The 23067-nt window shown below is 42.5% G+C and overlaps 1 protein-coding gene across 9 annotated transcripts in view; it reads left to right on the forward strand.

Moving 5' to 3' along the window:
* Synd (protein kinase C and casein kinase substrate in neurons protein Synd) overlaps positions 1-23067 on the forward strand; it is a 46184-nt gene that overhangs the window by 18803 nt on the left and 4314 nt on the right. Inside the window, exons 1-9 of one of the 9 annotated variants that reach the window (XM_076789866.1) lie at positions 2130-2403; positions 15783-16174; positions 16655-16843; positions 17837-17857; positions 18505-18585; positions 18654-18665; positions 20577-20803; positions 21133-21253; positions 22174-22284. In XM_076789866.1, coding sequence (XP_076645981.1) covers positions 15812-16174; positions 16655-16843; positions 17837-17857; positions 18505-18585; positions 18654-18665; positions 20577-20803; positions 21133-21253; positions 22174-22284 — 1125 coding nt within the window. In that variant the 5' untranslated portion in view covers positions 2130-2403; positions 15783-15811. Of the gene's footprint in view, positions 1-2129; positions 2404-15782; positions 16175-16654; positions 16844-17836; positions 17858-18504; positions 18586-18653; positions 18666-20576; positions 20804-21132; positions 21254-22173; positions 22285-23067 lie in introns of those variants that run through there. The other 8 variants (XM_076789865.1, XM_076789873.1, XM_076789868.1 and 5 more) reach the window with 8 other exon arrangements.

Genomic DNA, 23067 nt, shown 5'->3' on the forward strand with positions numbered 1-23067 from the left:
TATTTGGAATTTTATTCGAGTCAAATGTAAGCAAAGAATGGAAAGAGTATACATTTTTTTGTCGTCTTCCAAAGAATTATAAAGGACAGATGCTTTTCGTTTATGCTTTAGGATTTAGGTTGTGAGGAATGTTATTGGGTAGTTAATGTTTTCGAATTTCATCACGATTCGAAACGGAAAGGTGGTGGATAACCTTTCCGTTAAACAAGCTTCCTAATAGCTTATGGTAACGAATTTACTTGGCTTCGGATAAACTGACCAACACGACCCGTATTATAGCATCCGCAACGCGTACATGCGACGCCGGTTTGATTGAGCTTCAGTTGTATTCTCCGCGAGCTGTTACGCAAACCTTGCTTTCTTTGAATGCCCATTGTCAGCGAAATTGAACGCTATTATTTACGTTTACTCTTAACTTGACCTAACTGCCTTCGTGCTCGATGTCGAAACGTCCCGGCGACCCTGAGAAAAGACGTCCGTCCTTATTCGTATGATTCTCACGACTTCTTTCGGTTGCAAAACGCGCAATTAATTCATCCCAAACAATTTTATTGAACTGCATTCAACGCGCTATTCTTCTAAATTTTTATTAACCTTCGTACACTGTTCGAAGGACCTTTACTCTCAATATGAATCTAATAAATTAATTGATCATCAACAGGTTCTTTACAATTTTATTTGCTCCAGAATTGAACGTCAACTGTGACCCAATAGAAGTGTCTGAATATGAATGACCCAATCTACTGAACCTGAGCACAAAGGGTCCAGAGAACTTGGAGTATTTCAAATGTCGTTGGTCAAAATGTTTAAAGCACAGTTCAATCGAATTTGTAATTATTGGTCCAACAAGCAGAAAGAGAATACTAAAAAATTAGATCGTATTTACTTTAATTCAAGGTCCTATATCCTTGATAAAAATGTATAAAGCACAGCTCGATCGAATTCGCAACTGTTGAGAAAAATTCCAAAAAGAAATTAGATCGTATTAGGAATGTTATCAACCTTCGCCGATTTGGACTAGCGTGTACATGTTTAGAACACGTGGGACTCGCAAGCGCACGTCAGCACACTTAGCGGCGCAAATAAATAAGTTTTTTTGCGACGAATGAGTCGCGGTTACGCAAGCTGTTCTGTTCCTCATCGATTAGCGGTCAAACCGTGTGGCAACCTTCAGCCGTCGCCATCTTGGTTCCCGGCGCGTGTCACGTCGGAGGTACACGGATTCGTCATCTCTACGCTTATAAATAGTTGATTGTTTCGGAATAATTGCGCAGCCGCGATTATGCTCCGAGACAACCGGCACCATGAGAAAAGAAATACATTTCCTCGGAGACTCCGAACCGGCCGCGGCTTGAACGCATTGTAATTCAATTTGAAATGCACAGTATTTTAATGATACCTTCGTCGAATGCATTTGCATAATCATTAGCCTTCGTATTCTTACCCGACTTCTTCCAGAACCGTGTCAATTTTTTTTTGTTTGTCACGAGCTTGATAACAGAGGTGGCTCGGACTATTCGCGGTTAACGACTGCTAAAGCAACAACCTGAAAAATTCCATAAAACCGAAGTAATATATTTGATAAAATGACTATTGCCAAATATAATAAAAAATAATTCCGTCACGCATTTATGGATGACACGGCAGTAATCTTCGTCACCTAATTTGTGCTGTGGCGGCGAACGGTGTTGTAACAAATGCAGATTCCACACGTTCACTTACTTGCATACCTATTCGTTAATTTTCATTCATGAAATTGAGCAGCTCAATGAATTTACCCAGTGACATGGAAATAATTAAATTGGAAGATCCTTTTATGTGAAAATAGAAAATAATGCGTAATATTAAATGCAGAATTGTTTACAGCATGTACCGCACGGAAAGTTGTACAAAATAGAAGAGGGTCGAAGTCCCCGTCATTTTCGATACTCAGGCTCGAATGAACGAATGATAACATACGAAAAAAAAAAAAACGTAACACGCGTACAATGAGAACGCGCCGTGGCGTCTATTATTAAAGCTCCAAACAATTGTTTATCCTTTCGGTCGTACACGTAATCACGCCAATCGTAGACACTTTTTTCCATCGAGTTTGACCGTCGAGCCGGCGCGGCGTGTTCTGGAGCGGTAACGTCAGTTGAGCTGCGGCTGCCGTGCGGTGTGGACGAGAGTACAGTATAGTACAAGTATAGTCGCTCGTCGTTATGGGTACAGCGTAGTTGCCCACCGTCGTTGTTTAGAAATCCGCCTTTTTTCCGCCGACCGAAACTCCGGAGCCGCGATTCAGTGTTGCCGGCAATGATATCGAGCCGTCGCGTACATCTATATCTGTCTCTCTCGGTTGTGAATTAAGAAGCATTCCGTTCCACGAGGGTCGTTACTCAACCATGTCACCTCGCCAAGGTAAAGATCCTGCGTTACCACCTTGTGACTTCACCCGGCGATTATGTGCGCGGTGCGTGGATCGCGGCGAACGTAACAGGTATCCGTTTCCGTCAGACGGATCGTTTTAATCGGGAACGGTCATCCTCCATCGGTTCCGACGTTCTCGTGGTTTTTCCTGTTTCGACGCCGGCTGGAAATTCTGGCCGAAAACCCAGAGGCTTGTGCAAACTTAGGTGGTCGTAGAGAAACTCTGAGCAACTGAGATTGAATGAAATTACATTCTTCTCGCGACCGGTTCTTGCGAATTGACACCAAAGCGAAGTAGTTAGTGTACGATGGTACAGTTTGATGAGGTTTGTGCATGTTTGAGGCCTCCTATACCTTGTAGCTAAACCGCGGATTTTATGCATTCGTGGCAAAGACTAGTTGGTGCGATTTGAAACAGCAGGAGCATTAAAAGGATTTTGAGAACTTTCATGTTGTTTCGGACGCCTGTAGAAATCATTTTTATTTTGCACGACGATCCGTAGCCTACTTAGAATTGCATCAAATTTTTGCAGTCTCGTTAGCAATTTTTACGTAGCTTGGGCTATTTCTCAATTTAACTTGCAAATGCTGCTGAATTTTTAAGTTCATAAAGTGTAATTAAGACATTGTGCTGCACCGAGTGGTTTGGAAGTGTATACTAACGATTCATACGTAGAAATCGTAACTTTTTCCAAGTGTTCGGTGCAGCTTTCAACTGGGAACGTCTACAAGTTATGCATGAGTGCGTTGTCTGTGTGTCGAAGGATGTCATTGTTCAAACAGACAATGTCTCGTCAAACTTATACTGTATACATTACATTTTCGCGTGCGAGCAGGAAGCAACGCTTGCATTTTTCATTCACAAAAGTGCGGTGAAACTCGATCAGTCATATTAGACTGTACATAAAAATGAACGTGCGTGCTCGTGTCGTGTCGTGGTGTGTTTAATCTTCGATAATTAATCACTTCAGCATCATTTGTATAAAACCGTGGTACCAGAAAAAATCATTAAAAGTCAATTTCAGTCTGTAATGTACGGTAGACAACTACGCAAGAAATGGTATTCACGTTTCTGTCTTGAAATTAATGGATAAAACGCTATGAATCTCAAATTTCTCTTCCGGTATATGTTAAAATGGATGCTTCAGAAATGAAACATATTAATTGGTAGACTGCGGATTGTACGCATTTATGACAAAAAGTGAGCGAATTCAAAACGGTGAAAATATTCCAAAAATTTAAAGATATTATTCTCGACTCATTGAAACGATTAAGAAAATGTCTACGCAACCTGTACATATCTTGCAATGCATGCAGACATTTTTTATTTTGCATAAAAATTCGCAGTCCATTACAAATTGTACAAAGCATAATACAAAGTGGATGGCACGAGGATTAATAATAATCTATGGACCCCCATGACCAAAGAAATACTCCGCGGTTCTCGTGGAGAAGTAGGTACATACATCGAAATCCTAACTCGATAATTATTACGTGACCATGTTAATGGATAATAGTTGTTGCCGGCATCGAAGAGCGGCTTCGCGATTAAATCTGATAACGCGGAGGCATCGCGCGCACTCGCATTAATTAACCGCATAATTAGTATCTTTCTAAAACGAAGCTAAACGACCGCGAGCTATTACGCCGACAGCATTTTAAATACCGTGTATACGTACACGGGCACGCACGACCATCATAACCGACCCTGTACGCATTTCTTTCGTCTTTGAATTATGGTAAACCACTAACATGCTTCTCGGCCAGCCGTCCGGAATTAACTGTACCCCTTCTCCCCGGGGGACGCTCACTATACTCCCCCCTCCCCTACACCCTATAATTTCGCATTTTCCATTTTATTTTTCCCCTCCTATTCGATCTAACCGGGAATGCGAGTTAGAATCGAGTTTGAGGGACTGCACTATCATTACCGAGCCAGAGGGTGTTTTATAAAACGTGAATTTCATTGTAATTACCGGGACCGGGGAATTATTTAAAATATTCCGTGCAATTACCTGCGCTCTCGAACGTCGACAAGTCTCGTGATTCGAGGCTCGAGTCCCTTCCGGTTTTTCTTTTCTGTTTCCGCCGCTGTTTTCCGCGGCTCGTGACTCTGGAAACCTCCGGCTTCCGTTTTCACCCTTTACGCTACACATGCAATAATCATAACTTCTTTAACGTTCCCTAAATTTTGAGAAAAATAAAATTTTTATGTTATTTTATAAAAGCGGCTCTGGAAATCCTCTGCTTCCGTTTTAGAATCCTTTGAACTACATTTTCAACTTTTTCGACGTCTCCCAAATTTTTAGAAAAATAACATAATTCCTTATTTTATTCCTCGGATCACCGTGCCAATGGAAACCCTCTGCTTCCGTTCCAACTCTGCGTCATCTCCTGAATGCCTGAAAGATCACGGAAAACTGCGCTATCTGCGTTCCTATATTTTTGGCCAATTTAATTTTAAAATATCGATGACATCGTCGTTACATTTTCCCTCGGCTCGAGAGGAATGTTTCATCATAGGAAAATTACAGTCCCCCGAGGGAGTCATCGTTTACCGAGCTTTGTCCTAGCGTTCGAAGTATCCCTTCGTCTCCCCTCGATCCCCTCCCGAGTGCGTCGAAGCCTTATCTACGCGAGTTTATCGAAGCAGCTTCGACGATTTCGTGTTCATGATCCTCGTGCAATTATTTCGCGTGCTTAACGTTTGCTCAACAGTTTCCGAAACCGTTCGGCGGCTAACGTGTACGGGAACAGCTACCGCAAACTATCGGTACGCGCGCTCTTAACAAATTAGTGCAATTATTTACAGTTACTTAAGGTTTGTTGGCCTAGCAGGCTATCTCGGTTCTCATCGATTCGCAGAGTGTGAACACCCCGAGGCCGTTTTGACCATAATTCCAAGGTCGTCGACATTCTTCCGAAGCTTTTTTTTTTACTTTCGGAAACTTTCACAATCAATTTCACTTCTTTTTATCGGCGGTCAACGTAAACATTATATAGAAACTCCGTTGGGATTTGCGATTTAAACCGTTGCTTGACAGTTTTTTTCTCTTTTAATGATTCGCGCCGCAGTTACCAGCGCTATTCGCGGTTATTTAAATGAATCGCACGAGGGGGGCGGGGGGGCGCTTCTTGAGGTCGTGTTAGCCATGATTCCAAGATCGTCGACATTCTCCGCCATTTTTATTACTTTCACAAATTGCCGTGAATACTTTCATTCCTAATTAGAGATCGAACAACGCAAACATTAGAAATATTCCGAATCTTCATATTACGAAACGTCGGAATTATCATTACACTCCGAATTTTATGAGTTCATGACAAAAGTTTGAGAAATATGGGTTTATTAGTTCCAAATTGTTGAAGCAATCGAGCCGCTCACTTGCCAAATCGATTAACTCCATAAAACAGAAAGTGGAGAAATGGAATAAAAAAAAGTTATGACTGAACCACAAGTGATTTGACAGTTAAATTTAAAATATTTCAAAAAGCGGAGTTAATCGATTTGGCCTGTGAACGGCTGAATAAGAGTAGTCTCCTCGGTTCCGGTATTTTTCATTAGACGCAGAGAACTTTTATTTTGCTTGATCAACTGGGAAGCAGCTGGTGCGCAAGTAATTGTGACTAAAAACAAACCGCGAAGGATCCTCTCGTCAGGACCTGTCGGTGGGCTAGAAAACTGTCGAAGAGCGGAACGGCGTGGGTCCATTTATTCCACGTCCGCAGGTACGTCAAAAGTTTCGCGGGACATGCGCACGTCGATAAATCCAGGAAGCGGCGAAAGAGAGAAGTGAGCCTCAGCCGCGCGTTAATTTCTGTTTCGTTCTACAATCGCGTATGTTATTACGCGTGCGGATACACGTTACCGACACACTCCGTTGCCCGGGCTCTCTCGCACATGCTCTCTCGCCGCGATTTTTCTCTTTTTTCCTTTTTTAAATACATCCTACCACTCTCGGCCGTTCCGCGCGAAAGCGTGCTCTAGATTAATCAAGATCCGTGGAATCTGGGAAATCGTTAGTTCAGGTAGCACTCGACGATCGTGTTCGGTCGCTGGGTACCCTCCCGGCAAACTTCGCGGACTCCGACCAGAATAAAGATACCAGATAAAAGAGATTTAGGGTGGCGTAATTGCTCGCTAAAACTCCCATTAATTGTCCGATCTTATCGAGTCCGCTAACCAGCATCGAACGCCACCGGGTTCGATCGTTGATTCGATTCTGGTCCATTTGTTTAACCATCGACAAATTGTATGACGTGTCCGCTCGATTTTATTGACGTTGCTCGTCGAGATTGCGTCAACTTGCCTTGGTTTCTTTAAGTCATCGCCCTACGATTTATTGCACAGCTGTGCTGATTAGATGTTCGCATCGTTTCTAATTTCCTGCAAGGAAAAGGAAATGTATATTTAGACTGCGGATTGGATATGATAATGATCAGTAAGTGAAGCACAAATCGAATTTAACATTGAATTTAATATTACTAATACATCGTGCACAGCTCATTAAAGTAATTAAAAGAAGGAATACAATTTTTACGTAACTCCCCATCCGTGTAATAAATGCAGACAATTTTTATTTTGCATAAAGGTTCGCAGTTTATTTATATCTATTGTGTGTCTCAATTTACTCCGACGAAACAATAGAATTTTACCCCGATTTAAAAGGAATTGCGTAATATTTAAATTTAACACGATATAATTTTCCGTGTGTCATTAATTTTACTTCCCCTACGTGTTCGAAGTCTTGAATTTTCATCTGTTTGAGGTTGCATGAGTGGCTCGGTCCATTGGCTCGGATATGCCCCAACCAGGAAAATTGAAAGCTTTGATTGTCGCTATCCCCCGGCATCAATCGACCTCTTTATTGAACCCCCTGATTAACCTTGGCTTTTCTCGGCTATGATCTAATTCGCTCCGGCATAATGTTCCCTCTGTATCGCGGGGATCTGACCCTTGCAAGCCGTGTGCTGATAATAATTAACAGTATTCCGCGTGACGTAACTATATCGTGTAACTTTTTATTAGGCCTGTGGGAACGTTTCCGGTGGACTTACTAGTAACAGTGGATGGGTATCGAAACGAGGAGAATCGTTGTTTGAAATTCCGTCCGATTCCTATCAGCGTAGAAAGTGTAAAAATGCATTCCATATAGGATAGACCGTACTCTATGGTTTTTATTGAATCTTTACCTAATTAGCCATGCTTCATAGTTGGAACAACAAAGCAACGAAACACGTATGTACCAGCCCTAGAAAGATCCAATTAAAATTATCTTGGTACGTTCACTGCGCTGGAAACAATTTTCCAATGACAAAAAGCAGGAGTATCTTATTACCGTAGAAGAATAACAAATTGTTAATATTTCGTACGTGACATACTAAAATGCTTAAAGAAGAAAAAGAATTTTTATGTTGCGTAAATATCAGTCCAACAAATTACGCACCGAAAAAAGAACGAGTTGAAGCAGCAGTCTACAAAACAAGATAGCGTCGCAATTTAAAACGCGTAAAACGGAAGCGCAAATATTTGAATGTTGACAGACTCGTGTCGCTGTCTCTCGTCAGATTTTCGTGACGGTGTCATGTCCGCGGGAATATTTCCCTCCCGGTGAGTTTCGAAACGTTACCGGGAATCTTTGTTGCTGTCAGTATTATCAAACGGTCGCAGCCGGCTCTCGGTCGAGCATTTTCGTCGGAGAAAACCGGTCTCTCACCGGTGAAAATGAAATCTCGACGACTATGAGACGACAACGACGACCACGACGACGATGCTCTAACTCGGCGGTTTAGCGGCGAGGCGCGGACAGGGGTTGAAATTTGTCGGAACCTTTACGCTCCGAATATTTCAAACCCTTTTCCGCGTCACTCCGCTCGCTAGTCTCATCCATTTCCCAAGCTTTTGTTAGGGCTGCCGCAGCTACCTGCTCTGGAACTCACTTAATGCTTCCCTCGAAAGCAAGGACTGAAAACCAGGAAGCGATTCGTGCTCGAAAAAAGAAAAAAGACTAGAGGAAAAAAAACCCTAGGCGCTTCTAACTCCCTACCCGCGGTTCGTTCACCCTTTTTAATTACCGACCGCTCCAAATCATTTTAGGGGATGGTCTGCCTCAAATCGCTGAAGAGTATATGTATTTTCTGAAATGAGACATTGCTTTCATCGAACTTTGAGATGTTGCATTAATTTTCCTCGGGGACCAATCTTATCAATTGCGAAATCTTAATAGTCCCTGCTTGGTTTGAATTTGATTAGGTTTGCTAACCTTTCGGTTTTAATTCGGAGCTCAGATTATTTTATCTTCTGCAAGTACAATCGTTCCATATTAACTTCTAGGGAAGACTCTAGGGAATTTTCTAATTTTCTGCTTCGGGTCCACAGCAAATTGGGAGATTGTTTTCTCGTTTGCATGCAAGTGTCACATAGCAACTTTTCGTCCTATAAGTTTATCAATTTAATTTTTCCTGTTAGAATCGATGGAATTTTCTGGTCCACGGCGAATCGAGCACTCGGATTTGTTTTATGTTGTGTCCGGTACTACGTTTGTCGAGTCCGTGAACTTGCGGATTGTATAATGCATCTGGCAGCGGTGTTCAACTGGCAGTTGTTTTGAGACGAAACTCAGAATGTTCGGTTTCCCGCGACGTGACCTGTCTCAACACAATCCGAAGCATAACCGTTCACTGTGCAGCGTAGCGAATTAACAGGCTTCTCGTCCAAGGCCAGTGGAAGAAGCTTGGCCTAATTGCACCTGCCGTGTCTCATGCTTTTCAACTCTCAAAACTTTGAAAGCACACATTTTTAACGAGCGTTTCTTTCTTCGGTGATATTATTTTCGCTGGTCCCCCGTCGTCCTATTTTTCATCATTCCGGGAACTGTAAAAAGCATCGGGCGGCTGTGTTGAATGTCTTATTTTTACAATGGGCACGACAACAACGTTTTCCAGCGAAAATTTCTGGGAATGGGGTTGGGAACATTCGAATACATTTAATACCTTGATTGAAATTCCACTCGCAAGCGGTTTGCCGATACCGGGAACAATAAATAATTTGTTAGATAAAAATCGACGACGCAACGGAACTGCTATCTTATCGTGGCGGAGATAAAGCCTCGTGCAGGGAGAGAGAGTGTTGCGTCTCCGTAGATAAATAATTACGTGGAATGCTGATTCGCTAGCGAACGTATCGAATTCTTCTGTTTTCGCTTGGTTAATTAGTCGATCGAATGAAGCGAGCTCGTTAAACGAACTTAAATTAAACGAGAAAGAAATTGCGATATTCGACGCGGAGGAATGACGATGTCGAATTGCCTTCTCTGTAGCTTCTCGTTTCTCTCTATCTGGGGCAATCTTTAGCCGTTCTATTTTCTAGGAGAATGTTTCGAATTATTTCGTCCGGCTCGTTTTATTTATAAAAAAAAAAAAAAACAATTTAAGCGTTCTCGCGGAATCGATAACGAAGCTACGCGAACGTGCATTGCAATGGAAAATGGGAAGCTACACCTGAGAGAGACGGTTGCCATTCATATCCACTGGACCTGCATTTGAATCTCCGTTTTTTCCTCTTTCCCCTTTTTTCCTTTTTCTTCTTTTTCTCTCTCTCTCTCTCTCTCTCTCTCTCTCTTTCGTAAACACACAACTACTTCGCCGGATTTCCGCGTTTACGACCGTTTCCATATTTTCCGCCGGCTTCAATTCGAACGGAATTATCAAACGTCCGAAACAACGCTCACACTTTCTTCGTACAAGTTTGAAAAACTGGCGATCTGCCCGAAACCATTCACTTGCCGCTCCCTCGGCAAAGCAACAGCCTAAAAATACGAGCGAAGATGGAAACTAACGAGTCGGCATCGACTATCGCTCTCCAAGTTTTTCAAACGCGACTACCGACAATCCCCACAGTCCTAATCATCATTCAAGACTGCGTTCAGCATTTCCATATATTATATTATGTTACAACTTGATTGCAATATCGCTCAGCTTCTATTTTAATTAGCCGAAATTGTTAAAAATGGCTTTGAGAAATGAAATTATAGAATTTAACAGAAAAGTATGAAAATTTTTCAATCTTAAAACATTATTCTGTGACACAACTTGATTACCATATCCCTCCGCTTGTATTTTAATTAACAGCTTCCACCGAAATTGGAAAATTTTAAAAATGGAGAAGAACGAAAGGAATATATCGAAACTACAATATTTTGCACACGTTGCTGGACGGTGAAGTTAGAAAGATGCCCCGTGGAAAATGAGTTTTTAGTTGCTTCATTAACCAAGAGAACGTTTATATTCCACTTTATTCAAATCCCGATATAGCCATAGCATGCTACTATAGTATCGAGCATACTTTAAGGAACCTAATGATAATTTTAGCCTTGCGTCGTCGACAGATCGTCATTACGATATTTCACTGTCAGATGCAGGCGTATTGCAAACTATGAAATTATACGTAACGTCATTAGAGCTTTTGCGTGCTTAATCGCGTATGCACATCGCGTCCAATGCATACAGCACGAGAGGGTCTCAAAGTTTTACATACGATTTAGTCGCTTGATATATTCGTGCCTCAATTGGTATACGTGCGACGGGTAATTAAATGAAATTGCAACTAATTGACTGAACTACTACGATTATCTCAACTTTACCGAATGATTGCGAGCCACAGATGTAATTCTATAGAATTGAATTTTATTTGCGAAAACGAGGATGAGAGTAACGAGCCGGTGAGATCACATTAATGTCGAAATAAAATAACTAGAATGAAAGTTGTTAAAATGGAAGACAGGTTGGTGATTGTCTTAGTAATAATTTATTTATATTGCTGTTAAATAAGTGACGGAGTTTACGAGGACGTTATCGAATCTAATAATTTGCTCGGCCCCGAAACGGTTAATCATACTTATTCGGGGCAGCCACTATCTCGGGTGGTGGGCACAGTGTCCCTTTGTGCAATGTTTGTCCAGTCTGTTGACCTGGAAGTTGTTCGTTCAGAGACACCATCGGACCCAGAAGCAGACGATTTCTTGAAAGACGCATACACAGGACCGTGCAGTTTACGAATCCGTTCAACCGGGCAGGTATTGAAAACGTGAATCGCCCTACGTGTTGCTACAGAAAGAGCCTCATTTCTCCTACACAATCATGCAGTCGAGGTTCTTTGAAGACTCTCTTACCCTAGAGAGCTACTCCGAAGAACCAGTTAAGAATGTCGTTCGCTATACATGGTGTCCCGTGCGACCGAGCCACGCTGCATCCTCGAAACGCCTAACAACACGGCGTAATTCCACGGAAAACCCTGCTAAAAAATTGAAAAACATTTTTAGCAAGTAACATTTTCTCAGTAAAATTTAGTTTGTCCAACAAGAACAAGGTTAATGGTCCTCCGATAAATTAGCCCCAGGACAATTTGAAATCAACAGAGTGATAGACTGATTAGACTGATTCTAATTAGTTCGAGGAATTTTCGAAGCACCTAGAATTTTATAAATTTTAATTTCTCCGAAATTTCGGTATAAATTGCGACCTCGGTTGCACGCAAAAGCGCAGTTTCAGAGAAGAATGAAAGGCGTCGCAATTTGGGGGGGCTATTTAGCGTCGAATTTCTGTCCCGATCGTGACGGTCGGCTGAAATAGGTCGAAGGTGACTTCCTGCCTTTGGTCCCAGAAGACGAGGACGAGACGCGTACTTGATACAAAAGGAATTCGATCCACGCGAAGTCCTTACTTCTTCCTCGGCGGCTCCGGCGCGAGGTCGCTTTTAAGGCCATCCATTTCCTCGGCTGTCGTATTCTCAGTATTGTTCGCGTTGTATATCTCGCGACACGAGTTCCCGTTTCGCGATTTCTGATCTCGAGAAATCACTCGTGTCTTGGCTAACAACCTCTTTAAGTAGTTTGCGTTCTTTTCTTCATGCGCCGCGTCTAATGCCCACATTATTCGGACTCGAATTCGCGGTTCTCAGCTTTTTCTCGTCGCTCGGCCATTGTTGTCGCCACGGTAAATCGCCACTGCAGCTTCTTGTACACTCTCCGACTGTTCAGTTATTTCTGTGGAAAAAGTTCGAAATAAACGGTTACTAATTAGTAGGAGGTTTCGCGACTAAAATGTTGCGATCGTGTAATTGCGGTTTCGGCGGTGAACCGAAGGCAGGAAGATTAATTAAAAGTATCAGGAACCCGTTGTTTGCGAATCGAGAAAGCGAGGCAAGAAATTGGTACTCGATAAGGAGAAAGGAATCGTCGGAAAAATAGATAGGGTTTCCTCGATCGTTTCTGGAAGAAACGCGCTCGCGTCATGAACCGGCGCGTGAGAATATTCTGCTGATCATAATTCCTCGATATCTCTGCAGGAAGCAAGCACCATTCGCAACGATTGCTTCGAACCTAACAATTTCCTTGCCTTTCGAACAGAGGAATTGAGAAATTAACAGATCGGTTTCCCTTTTACCTTACCGGACGAAGCGAAAGTGAACTTTTCATTTCGTTCGTCCTTTCTATTCTAATATTACCAAGGAAGTAAATTGCGGACAACGTCACGGGGTGATTAGAAAAATTATTTTACACCTAGTATAATTTTAATCTACGATATCGCGAAACTTTATCGTCGCAGCAAATAGTTTTCTGTCATTTTAGAGTTTCTCTCTCCGTACAGTCCATAAATGCCAACGTACGAACGCCTCTCGCGTTCGATAATCGATGCGAAAAATACGTTCGGTGACTTCACCATTCCATTTTTTCGATAAAGTATCAACGTGTCTGCCGATTACGAGACAAAATGTTGATAAGCTGCGAGCTCTTGTAAATAAACGCGATCGGCTTGCGTACACGTACGCATACAAGTTTCCTACGAGACAGCGACTAGGCGTGTCGTCCCTGGCGACAAGAAGTTTAAACTTTCGTGTAAAAATAACGCGTCCGCCGTGACAGGGTTGTGCAAGAACGTTATTTTTATATTTCCCGTATTTATAGGCCAGTCATAGTGAATGAACTACGCGCGTCTACGTCTCTATGCAGAAATGAACAAAATATCACACTTTATTTCCATTCCAAAAAACACTTCCTCCACGAGTTTTACAATACTTGACACTTTCATCCTCTTCGCCAGCTGCAAGTGCAACGTCTATTTTATTCGGAACAGTGCTGCATGCATTCACGCAAATTCTATAAAATACTTTTATAGTCGAAATAGAAATTCACAGGCCATTACACACTAGATTAGATTAATCGCCGCCCGCAGGATCACTGGCACGCTAATTGAACGTCCAACGCACCGGACCAGGAATTCATCGCAGCGGTGGAATAACGTTCAAACCAGAGATCGCAAGAGTTACGGAACTTTTTAACAGTTTCTGTGTTTCTAGCACGGACCGTGGAGGTTTTTTTAACTTCCGACGAGTTAGCGGACAGAGACAAGTTTTCGAATTTCTTCGTCGTTTTAACAAGTACTGCATAATTACGGCAATTGCTGTTCTTACTGCATAAACTTTGTACAGATTCTGAAACATCAGGTCCACAGGTACACTGCTCAAACGCGTCGCGATAGATTTTCTAAAGAAACGATTGTCGTAATAATTGGTGGCACTAAAAATATTCGAAATTATAGCGCAATCTGCACACTTCCTCGCCAAGTAACTAATTATTAATAACTTCGATCGTTCGTACGACTGAAAAATAGGCGAGACTTGTTCGCGACGCACGGAATGTACGCGGGGCACTCGTGTTACAAACGGAAGCTGTTTATGCGATCGTTGGTCGTGAACAGCTCGTGATTTAGAGTGATCCCGGAATATCCGAGGACCGATCCGCGTTACCAGAAAGGTGCAACGACCACTGGCACCCGTGTTCGCGAGGTAGAAATGTAACGTCCCTGGTAGTAATAACGCGTAGAATCAACTAATCAGCACTGGTCGTGGCGCCTACGAGATCACCGACACACAGAACTTATCCAGCTGGTAGAGCAGCATTCCACCGTTCGGAATGACCATACTCATTCCTCCGTGGTCTCCTGCGAGCACTGAAAGGATCCTACGCGACGGTGCACCGCCTCGTACCTGGCCACAGGTGTGCGAGAGGAGAGCCTGTGTGTGCACGCGCGCGCGCGCACCGTCTCATACCTGCGAACGTGAAAGGCGAAGCAGGAAATCATTTCGTTCACCTGTTCCACTCGACGCCGAAAATCGGACTACACGGAACCTTGATCCGACCTTCTCCTCCGCCTTCAACATTAAAGGCCGAAGGCCTCTACTGCCTGTGTTCCTCGTTCCTTGCTCCCTCTTCTTCTTCTTCTTCTTCTTCTTCTTCTTAGACTTTTAGCTTCTTTTTAGCGGTCGATGCTCGTTTTTCTTCATTCGCTCGCCACTATGTCGTAAGGTTTGCACCTCTGCACCATGGCTCCTCAGATATTTATATTCAATTTTACGAACCGCCGATGTCGAGTTCTATTAACGTGCCTGGGCCGAGTAAACTCATCGTCGACGCAGAAAAATTTCATTTTCGAGCGAAATTTATCTCACTGACCCCGTTCGTTCGTTATCTGCCAGGAGAATTATCTAATTGGAGTTTAGCTTGAAACTCTATCCATACAAATTTCGTGGAACGAGAATTAACAATCTCACCATGGTCCCCATTTCTGAAAGATTGTGAAGGAATGTAAAAATGACTCACAATACCCCCCTTAACACTAGGTTTACGGGACCCGTCGAAATGACGGGTTCTAATATTTTTAATTTAAAATTATTAGGATTCTAAGGATCCATACGTGAGAAATTATTTAGCAAATTTAGTTCTTTGGGTTTATATTATTTTAAAAATATTGCTAACAATGTGGGTAGCACGTTCTTGTTATTTTTATAAAGTAATGCGGAATAGTCACTTTTAGTGCTTCGTAAATCTAGTGTTAAAAACGGACAGCGCTGGGGGTCAAGAAAAATAGAGCTCCGACTTTGACAACTAGCCCACCGAAATAAAAATGTTCTGCAGTAATTGCAACAATTTCTTCCTTTGATAACTACGATAGGTTGAAAATATTTGCAAATTCCTCGACTGTGTTTACCGTTTCTTATTCCATCGACTCATTTTTCTCCGTAAATGCATAAAATCCGCAGAAAAGTATTCGGGAGACTGAATAGTTAAAATTTTAGGATAATTTCTAAATGCCCAGAAATATAAATAAAAAATCTATAACAAAAGAAGGATTCGTCGACAATGTCAATCGAACATAGCCCGCATCTGAAGCCCGCGAATTTAGACTTCGGTTGGTTCATGGAACCGCGAACGGTTGTCGGAATGACTAGCGCAGAATATAGAATGATTAGTCGCGTACAGTTGTTGCTGAGCAGGTGGATGACGGCGTTTCGTGATTCTCTCTGTTCGCAGGTGAAAGGAATTTCTCGATTTAGGCTAGGATGTCACATCACAGCGACGATAACATGCTGATAGCAACCTCGGACTCCTTCTGGGAGCCGGGCAACTATAAACGGACAACGAAAAGGATCGAGGACGGTCACAAGCTCTGCGACAGCTTGATAGCCCTCGTGCAGGAGAGGGCGGAGATCGAGAAGAGCTACGCGAAAGCCCTGAAGAATTGGTCGAAGAATTGGAACGATAAGATCGAGAAAGGGCCTGAATACGGAACCACAGAGGCGGCGTGGAAAGGCGTTCTCGTCGAGTCCGACAGGTTATGCGATCTTCATCTCAGGGTCAAGGAGAGTCTCTGCAACGACATCATCCAGCAAGTGAAAACGTGGCAGAAGGACAGTTACCATAAGGTACGCTCTTCCGTGGTACTTCCTGTTCTCTGATACTGTCTGCCGAAATTTTCTCCAAATTGTTCACAAAAAAGAAAAAGAATCAGAAGACATGTTCTTGTTCTTCAGTTATATTTCAAATTTCCGCTTCCACTCCGAATGGATCTTTTGTGCAGCTTCTAGTCAGCTTTTGAATTAGTTTCTACATTTTTATGGAAAATACAGAGACCGTGATTAATATTTTAAAATTGGTTCTCTCGATTTTTGCTTCCACTCTTAATTGAATGAAAATTTTCAGATATAATACAGCTTCTGAATTTTTGCAGAGAATATAGAGATCATCTTTAGTGCTTTGAAGATAAAATAAAATTGAAAGATTTGTTGAGGATCCTGAGGACCGAGATAGCCAGCCTGTATTTTTTGGTGTTTGATGCTAAGGGTTGTTTTCGGTAAGGTTTCGGTAATAATGGCTAACGCTGCGCGGATGTGGTTCGGTTGCAGTCGATGATGACCCTGAAGGAACGGAAGGAGATGGAGGACGCGTTCAAGAAGGCGCAGAAGCCTTGGGTGAAGCTTTTACAGAAGGTCGAGAAGGCGAAGTCGGAATACCACAACAGCTGTAAAACCGAGCGGACCGCCGCGAACATGGAGAGGAACGCCTCCGCGGACAGTTCGCTTTCGCCAGACCAGGTAAAACAACGATTGCACCCTTCCTCCGTCGGACGCGTCGATTATAGTAATAGACAATTACACCATCGCTCGGTCAATACGTTATCGACGACTAACGCAATCCTTGCGTTGCGTATCTGAGTCACTGGCGTCGTCATCGGAGTCGCTTCGAAAAGGATTTCTGTGTGCTCGATGTATCGGGTGTACACAATTTATCAGCACAATGTGAAAAAACAATTCATCTTTCTATCATAAAAAAAAACGCACACACAGCTAATTGACTACAAGTTTGCAGCACCATTCCGATAAAACATTTTTATATCGCTTTATCTATGTATTCTCGCGACACCCTATATGTCGAAAACACATGATATATGGAACGTGAATGCAAATGATCGTCGATATAGTCGGAGCTATGCAGGATGATCGGAATTTTTTGTTTTATCAATATAAATGAAAAAGGTGAAGAAACTCCGAATGAACGAGCAGGATTATAAATTTTATTTAGATTCGGACAAAATTGTCTTAAATGTTTATTCAATAGACGAACGTTGAAATATTCGACCTGCAGTTGCTTGTAAAAAAATATAATTATTCCAGGACCCGTTATCTAAATATTTTATTTATGCTAAGTCCTCCTCGATAACGGTAGAAGTAGCTTCAAATAAAGCGTAAATCATGCACTCGATATCGTTATCTCTTCAATTTTATGGAGAATAAATCCGATAAAAATTCACCAGTCGCATATTCAACAATTTTCCATATTTTTCGAGAGCAGTATTCTCGTATAAATCATCTCTCTCGTCTCGTATAATTATGGCATCTTTCCCGCAAATCCTTTTCAAAGCGACGACATTCTCGTAACCGCGCGCACGCAAAACACACGTAAACGGAGTGTATATCGTGTGCACACACACGTGTACAAACACGTAATAGTGTGCATCTAGAATCACGCATTCGCGGCTCAACGAAACAGAGTAGATACAGTTGTTCTTTAGCAAGTATTATTTGCAGATGGCCCGAGGCTCTGAAAACGTATGTTAACAAATCTCGTGTGTTATCGCAACGAACGTCTGCATGCCGTGTTGCCTTGCGTCCCCCGATATTTATCGGTATCACTATAGTCGTCCATCTCACGGACCGTTCTCTAGTCTATCCTGACTGTCTCGTTGAATATTTATTTCTGCATGCCCCGACAATACTATTTATCTCTTCTTCCGCGAATATTTATCGATTGCGAAACGATGCCAATTTGTTCCTGTTAATTCGTTTGCACAACTTGCACGGAGTGTTCTACAGTTCCCGTTGACATTTTACTTGTAGTCGGTTCTTACGAATGTCACGTTTATTGTATTCCGTTTAAATTGTCGCAAATGGAGTGCGGATTCGATGCATTTGTTTATCCAAGAATGCTATTGAATTTTCAATTTTACCTTTGCAACGGACGTGTAGAAAATTAATATTTTTCATAAAAATCCACAGTTCATTTGCGAATATACCGAAATAATTGCTGCACCGAGTTGTCGTTGCACTATTGCAATCGAGAGTGGTGTAAAAAAAGAAAAAAAAAAATGTGGTTCGAGTCGCGTAGTTTGGGGAATAATTATCGCACGAAGTTGCACCAATGATTAAATCGCCGGAGGAGAGGCGATCTTCTGAAAAATGGCTACCAACGTTTTTAGATGACTGTGTGTGGATGTGATGCATGGGGACTCAGAATACGAAAATGCCTTAGGAACTCTAAAATAGGAGACGTTCAGCTTGTATGTATAACGACATTGCATGCGGCATGCTTATCGATTAACCGTCTTTTCTTAATTTCTCGTTACAGAAAGCTCTATTGGTAAGCAAAAGTAACTCATTGCTATCTAATTCGTGTTGGCGAACGATCCCGTGCAACCATCGAACTCCGAAAGCTAATCCGAACGGCTAAACTTTTGCGATAACTCGATAACGCATTTTAAATGATATTCACTCTGCTCGATGATTGCTCGTCGCCTGTACGTAGAAAACAGAATCTTTTCGACGCTTCACGCACACAAATTCATGTAGTCTCGTAGACGCTTTTTAATACTATTTGCGTTCGATCCACCAGTCACACCGCCTAATTGTCTCTGCAAACATAGAATCACTTGACTAGGTCAAAGATCACGGTAGCGTTACGCGAGAAAATTAAAGTGTAATGCAATTTCGGGTAGAAGGTATTCAAGATTTTTGAAAAGTTAGAGAACGTTGAATAGACTAGACATAGCAAACGACCTCGCGGCTTCGGCAAGCAATAAATTTACTCGTCGGACAAGATAGCGTTCGAAACTATGGTGACGCGGCTTTTTTTTTTTAAGTAGCTTAACGGTCGCGCTTCATTAGCTTGCAAACGAAGTTTTAAGAAGTTAGGTTTCTTTTCCGTTGGGGGAACAGCTTCGACACGCGCTTAGATCGATTTACTTTTGTCGAACCAGCGGACAGGGTGAATCATGCAATCGGAGCAGGCAGGCTGCTGCATTCGAAATAGAAGCAAAATTTCATCGGTGAAATGCCTCGTTCGTTCGTGATCGGAACGATGCGTCGATAAATGCATTCGCATTGGCGTCGACGATACAAGTTTCTACGGTATTCGTTCTTCAATATTCCGCGGACGAATTAAAACGGATGTGTAATCACACGCTTATTTTCCGTTCGCGTTCTATCATCGAAGATCATTTTTATCCATTTATTGGCGATCTTTATCTTTTTTCTAAACTATATATAATCGCTGAACCGCGCGGATCTTGCGTAATAAAAATTTCCTGCATCGATTGCGAGAAATAGAAAAACCAAACGGAAAGTTCATTCTTTCTTTGCTAATTTTAGTAGACCGAAAATAAGGCAACGACATTTTTCGATTCTTTTAATCTTCCCACTACAGTGTTTACTCGATATATGTCAACAACACGAGTCTTGCTAGCGTCATGTATCGTACAGAAGACATACCCGAGCCGTGTTATGTTTACACTTCATGGCCTCTCGCGGGTATAATTCCGCGACGTTTATCGTCCAGGCCTTGGCGACATATATAGAGAAGTCACTGTATTTTCAATTGCATCTGTTTAATTTTCTCACGAATCCGCGGTCTAGTAGTGACACGCGTTTCACTGCACTCGCAGCAAATCATGAATTTTTGTTCGATCCTCGTGGCAGATTCTTTTGCCGCCATTCAATATTTCTTTCTTTTTCAATTATCTCACGGTGTTTCTTCCGAAGTTGCGTTACTCATCCTGAAAATCACGCTTTCTGTTCGAAAGGTATTCTTTTTGCCGCCACAGTTGTTCGCGCTAGGTAAGCTTTGAGGGTAAAGAATTGGGATTGCCATCGCTATCGCGGCACGGTGATGAGACTGTCGCGAAGTCGAACAGTGTTCGTCGCACGGTAGACGCGTGTGATCAGTGTCGATCTCGATGTATCGAATTCCGAGTAGTTCCTACTATCGACGAGCCTGCCAATGTGGGTTTGTATAGCTCTCCCGAGCGAGCTTGAGCTTTCCGAAGCGCATAACTTCGCGGTAACTACAGGCACAGCTCTTGTAGCTGAACATCGTTCGAAAAGAGGTCGTCGCGGGGTTGAGCCTTTAACGAGCCCTTTCATCGGGAACATTTATCTTGTGGAAGCTCGAGGTCGCTCTACGAACCTATGCCAAGATCTTTACCTTCAACGTCACTCCCACGGACGTGCACGATATTCCCCGATATTGACTGCAGTCCCTCTATTTAATCGACAGGTGAAGAAAATGCAGGACAGGGTGCAGAAAACGAAAGAGGAGGTGCAGAAGGCGAAAGAGAAGTACGAGGCCACGCTGCAGGAAATCAACCAGAACAACCCGAAGTACATGGAGGACATGACCCAGGTGTTCGACAAATGTCAGGAGATGGAGGCGCAGCGGCTGCAGTTCTTCAAGGAAGTCCTATTCGATCTTCACAAATGCCTAAATATATCCCAAGACCCAATGTAAGCATACACCCGCCTTTATTAGCCTATTCAACCAATTTGTTATCGCCAGACCGCGGATCGTTGTTCAAATCTTAAGTTTTATGGACTTATTTTATAAAAGCTATTGGCAAAGCTAGGGCAAGTGACATAGCGGAGTGGGGGTAAGCCGCAGCACAGACGTAACTGGCCACGTAGCTGTGACAATGCGTGTGATAAGCTCATGCAGCTTTGCCCTTGGGGGCGTGGCTTCTTGCCCGTGGGGGCGTGACTTCTTGTCCTTAGGGGCGTGGATTGAAGAAAATCGCTGTCAGCTCTGCTTTAGAAGATGAATGTTTTATTGTTCGCAGACTTCCCCAGATATACGAAGAGTTCTATCACACGATCAACAACGCGGACCACGAAAAGGATCTGAAATGGTGGTCGAACAACCACGGTGTCAACATGGCGATGAATTGGCCGCAGTTCGAGGTAAGATCGTTGATCGATTGTTATACGTCGCAGCGACTCTTTTTATCGCATGTAAGACCCTGCTCATGGTTGGAAATCTGATGTTAGACAATCTAGTTGTAGAGTGCATTGATATATTATTCTCGTTCTGTCCCTTTTATAACTGCATTAATTTTATCCATTAGCGATTCTATGTCTCGATATTCTAAGCCGTTTTTGGTTCAAGTTCTGCGCCATACATTCGACTATTTATATTTTATTGTTCAACAAAAGTAATCGTTTAATAGAGTACACGACAAAAGTCTCAAATAACTACCACAATTTATTCTCGGAAAAAAAAAGTAAAACAATCTTCGACCAGCGTTTTTAACCCTTACCAGTATCTTTATTTTTATATATATATTTTTTTTACCATGACAGCAAAGCTTTTTGTGAAATTTTTGTGGGCACACCTCGCTTTTGAAAAAACGGTTTCCGTTCACCTGACATGTTGCTCCTCTATCCACGACCCCGATGATTCCTTTCTTTTTAAATACAATTATGATCATTTGTATTTGATCGGAAGTCTTTCATTTTCCTTGAAAAATCTTTGTTCACTTCCGAAGCTATAGAAAACAATTATCCCAATAATTACGACTTCGAAACGAAATTTCCTCGTCATATCTTTGTGTTCTTCACGTTTCCCACGTGCGAGTTCCGTTCGCGCATCGTGCGCGCAAGTCGAAAATCGCACATCTAAGGGTTAAATTCGTTCGGTGGAATAATTCGTGGTGTCAACGTGTTCTCCCTTTGACTCGTCCATGGTACACACTCGTTATTTCGATGATCTTTAAATCGTTTGAAAGAATGAGACAAGAAAGAGAGAAGCTCGAAACAGTATTCCGAGACAATTTTCTGGAATGCATGCATGTGATTGTTTTTTGGGCGTTGCTATTATGCAGGACTACACAGAGGAGTTCCGTGACATCACCAAGGGCTCGAAGTCGAAGGAGGCACTTCCGGCTGGCTCCATCACGCTGATCAATCAACGCCCGGTCGGCGAGGATCTGCATGTAAAGTTTTTGTTCTGTTTACACCCGAGAGATTCCGCGAAATCGAAAACGTGGCCCGCCATGAGACACAACCCACCCCTTCTTCGTGCTTTTACGGCACGATTTTCGTTCACGCAGTATTTTCTATGTACACCGATGATCGGCCGTGCTTTTTTACACGTCGAACAGCCACGAAACGGTGTCGTAACGGCAGACACTTACGGCGAGGTCACTGCGGATGGGTTTCCTTTTTCAGCTTCTGGCTCGCTAACTTAACTGAATTAACCGTAACCCGCTATGTGCTTGGTCTCCTGCATCTCGGATCTATGTCACGATTCTATGAGTCGCTCATTTGCCAAATCGCTTTGCTCCACGGACACCGTCCAGAAATTCGCGAAACAATACTTATCTAAAATTGAGAAAAATTTTTGGCACTCGGTCAGAGTAGACTGCGGATCTTTATGCGAAATAAAATTTTTACGCATCGATTGCAATACATAGAAGCTAAGTAACCATTTACTTTTCTCCTGGATCATTTTTACGTTTTAAAAATGGTATATCGACGCCTACTGATTTTTGTCAAAAATTCATAAAATCCCGTAAAGAAAGTCCAACTATTGTTGAACTGTATTTTTAAAACGTTAAGTTCGGTAACAAAATTGTAAAAAAAGGTGGAGTTAATTGCTTCGGGCTGTGAACGGCTCATACGTCGAGCATGTTTTAGAATTAAACACCGAAGCATAATCGCACCGCACCCTTCTTGTCGATCGTTCCACCATTTAAGACTGGAATTACTTTTTCGCC

The sequence above is a fragment of the Halictus rubicundus genome, chromosome 6, assembly GCF_050948215.1.
Source record: "Halictus rubicundus isolate RS-2024b chromosome 6, iyHalRubi1_principal, whole genome shotgun sequence".
Lineage (NCBI taxonomy): Eukaryota > Metazoa > Arthropoda > Insecta > Hymenoptera > Halictidae > Halictus > Halictus rubicundus.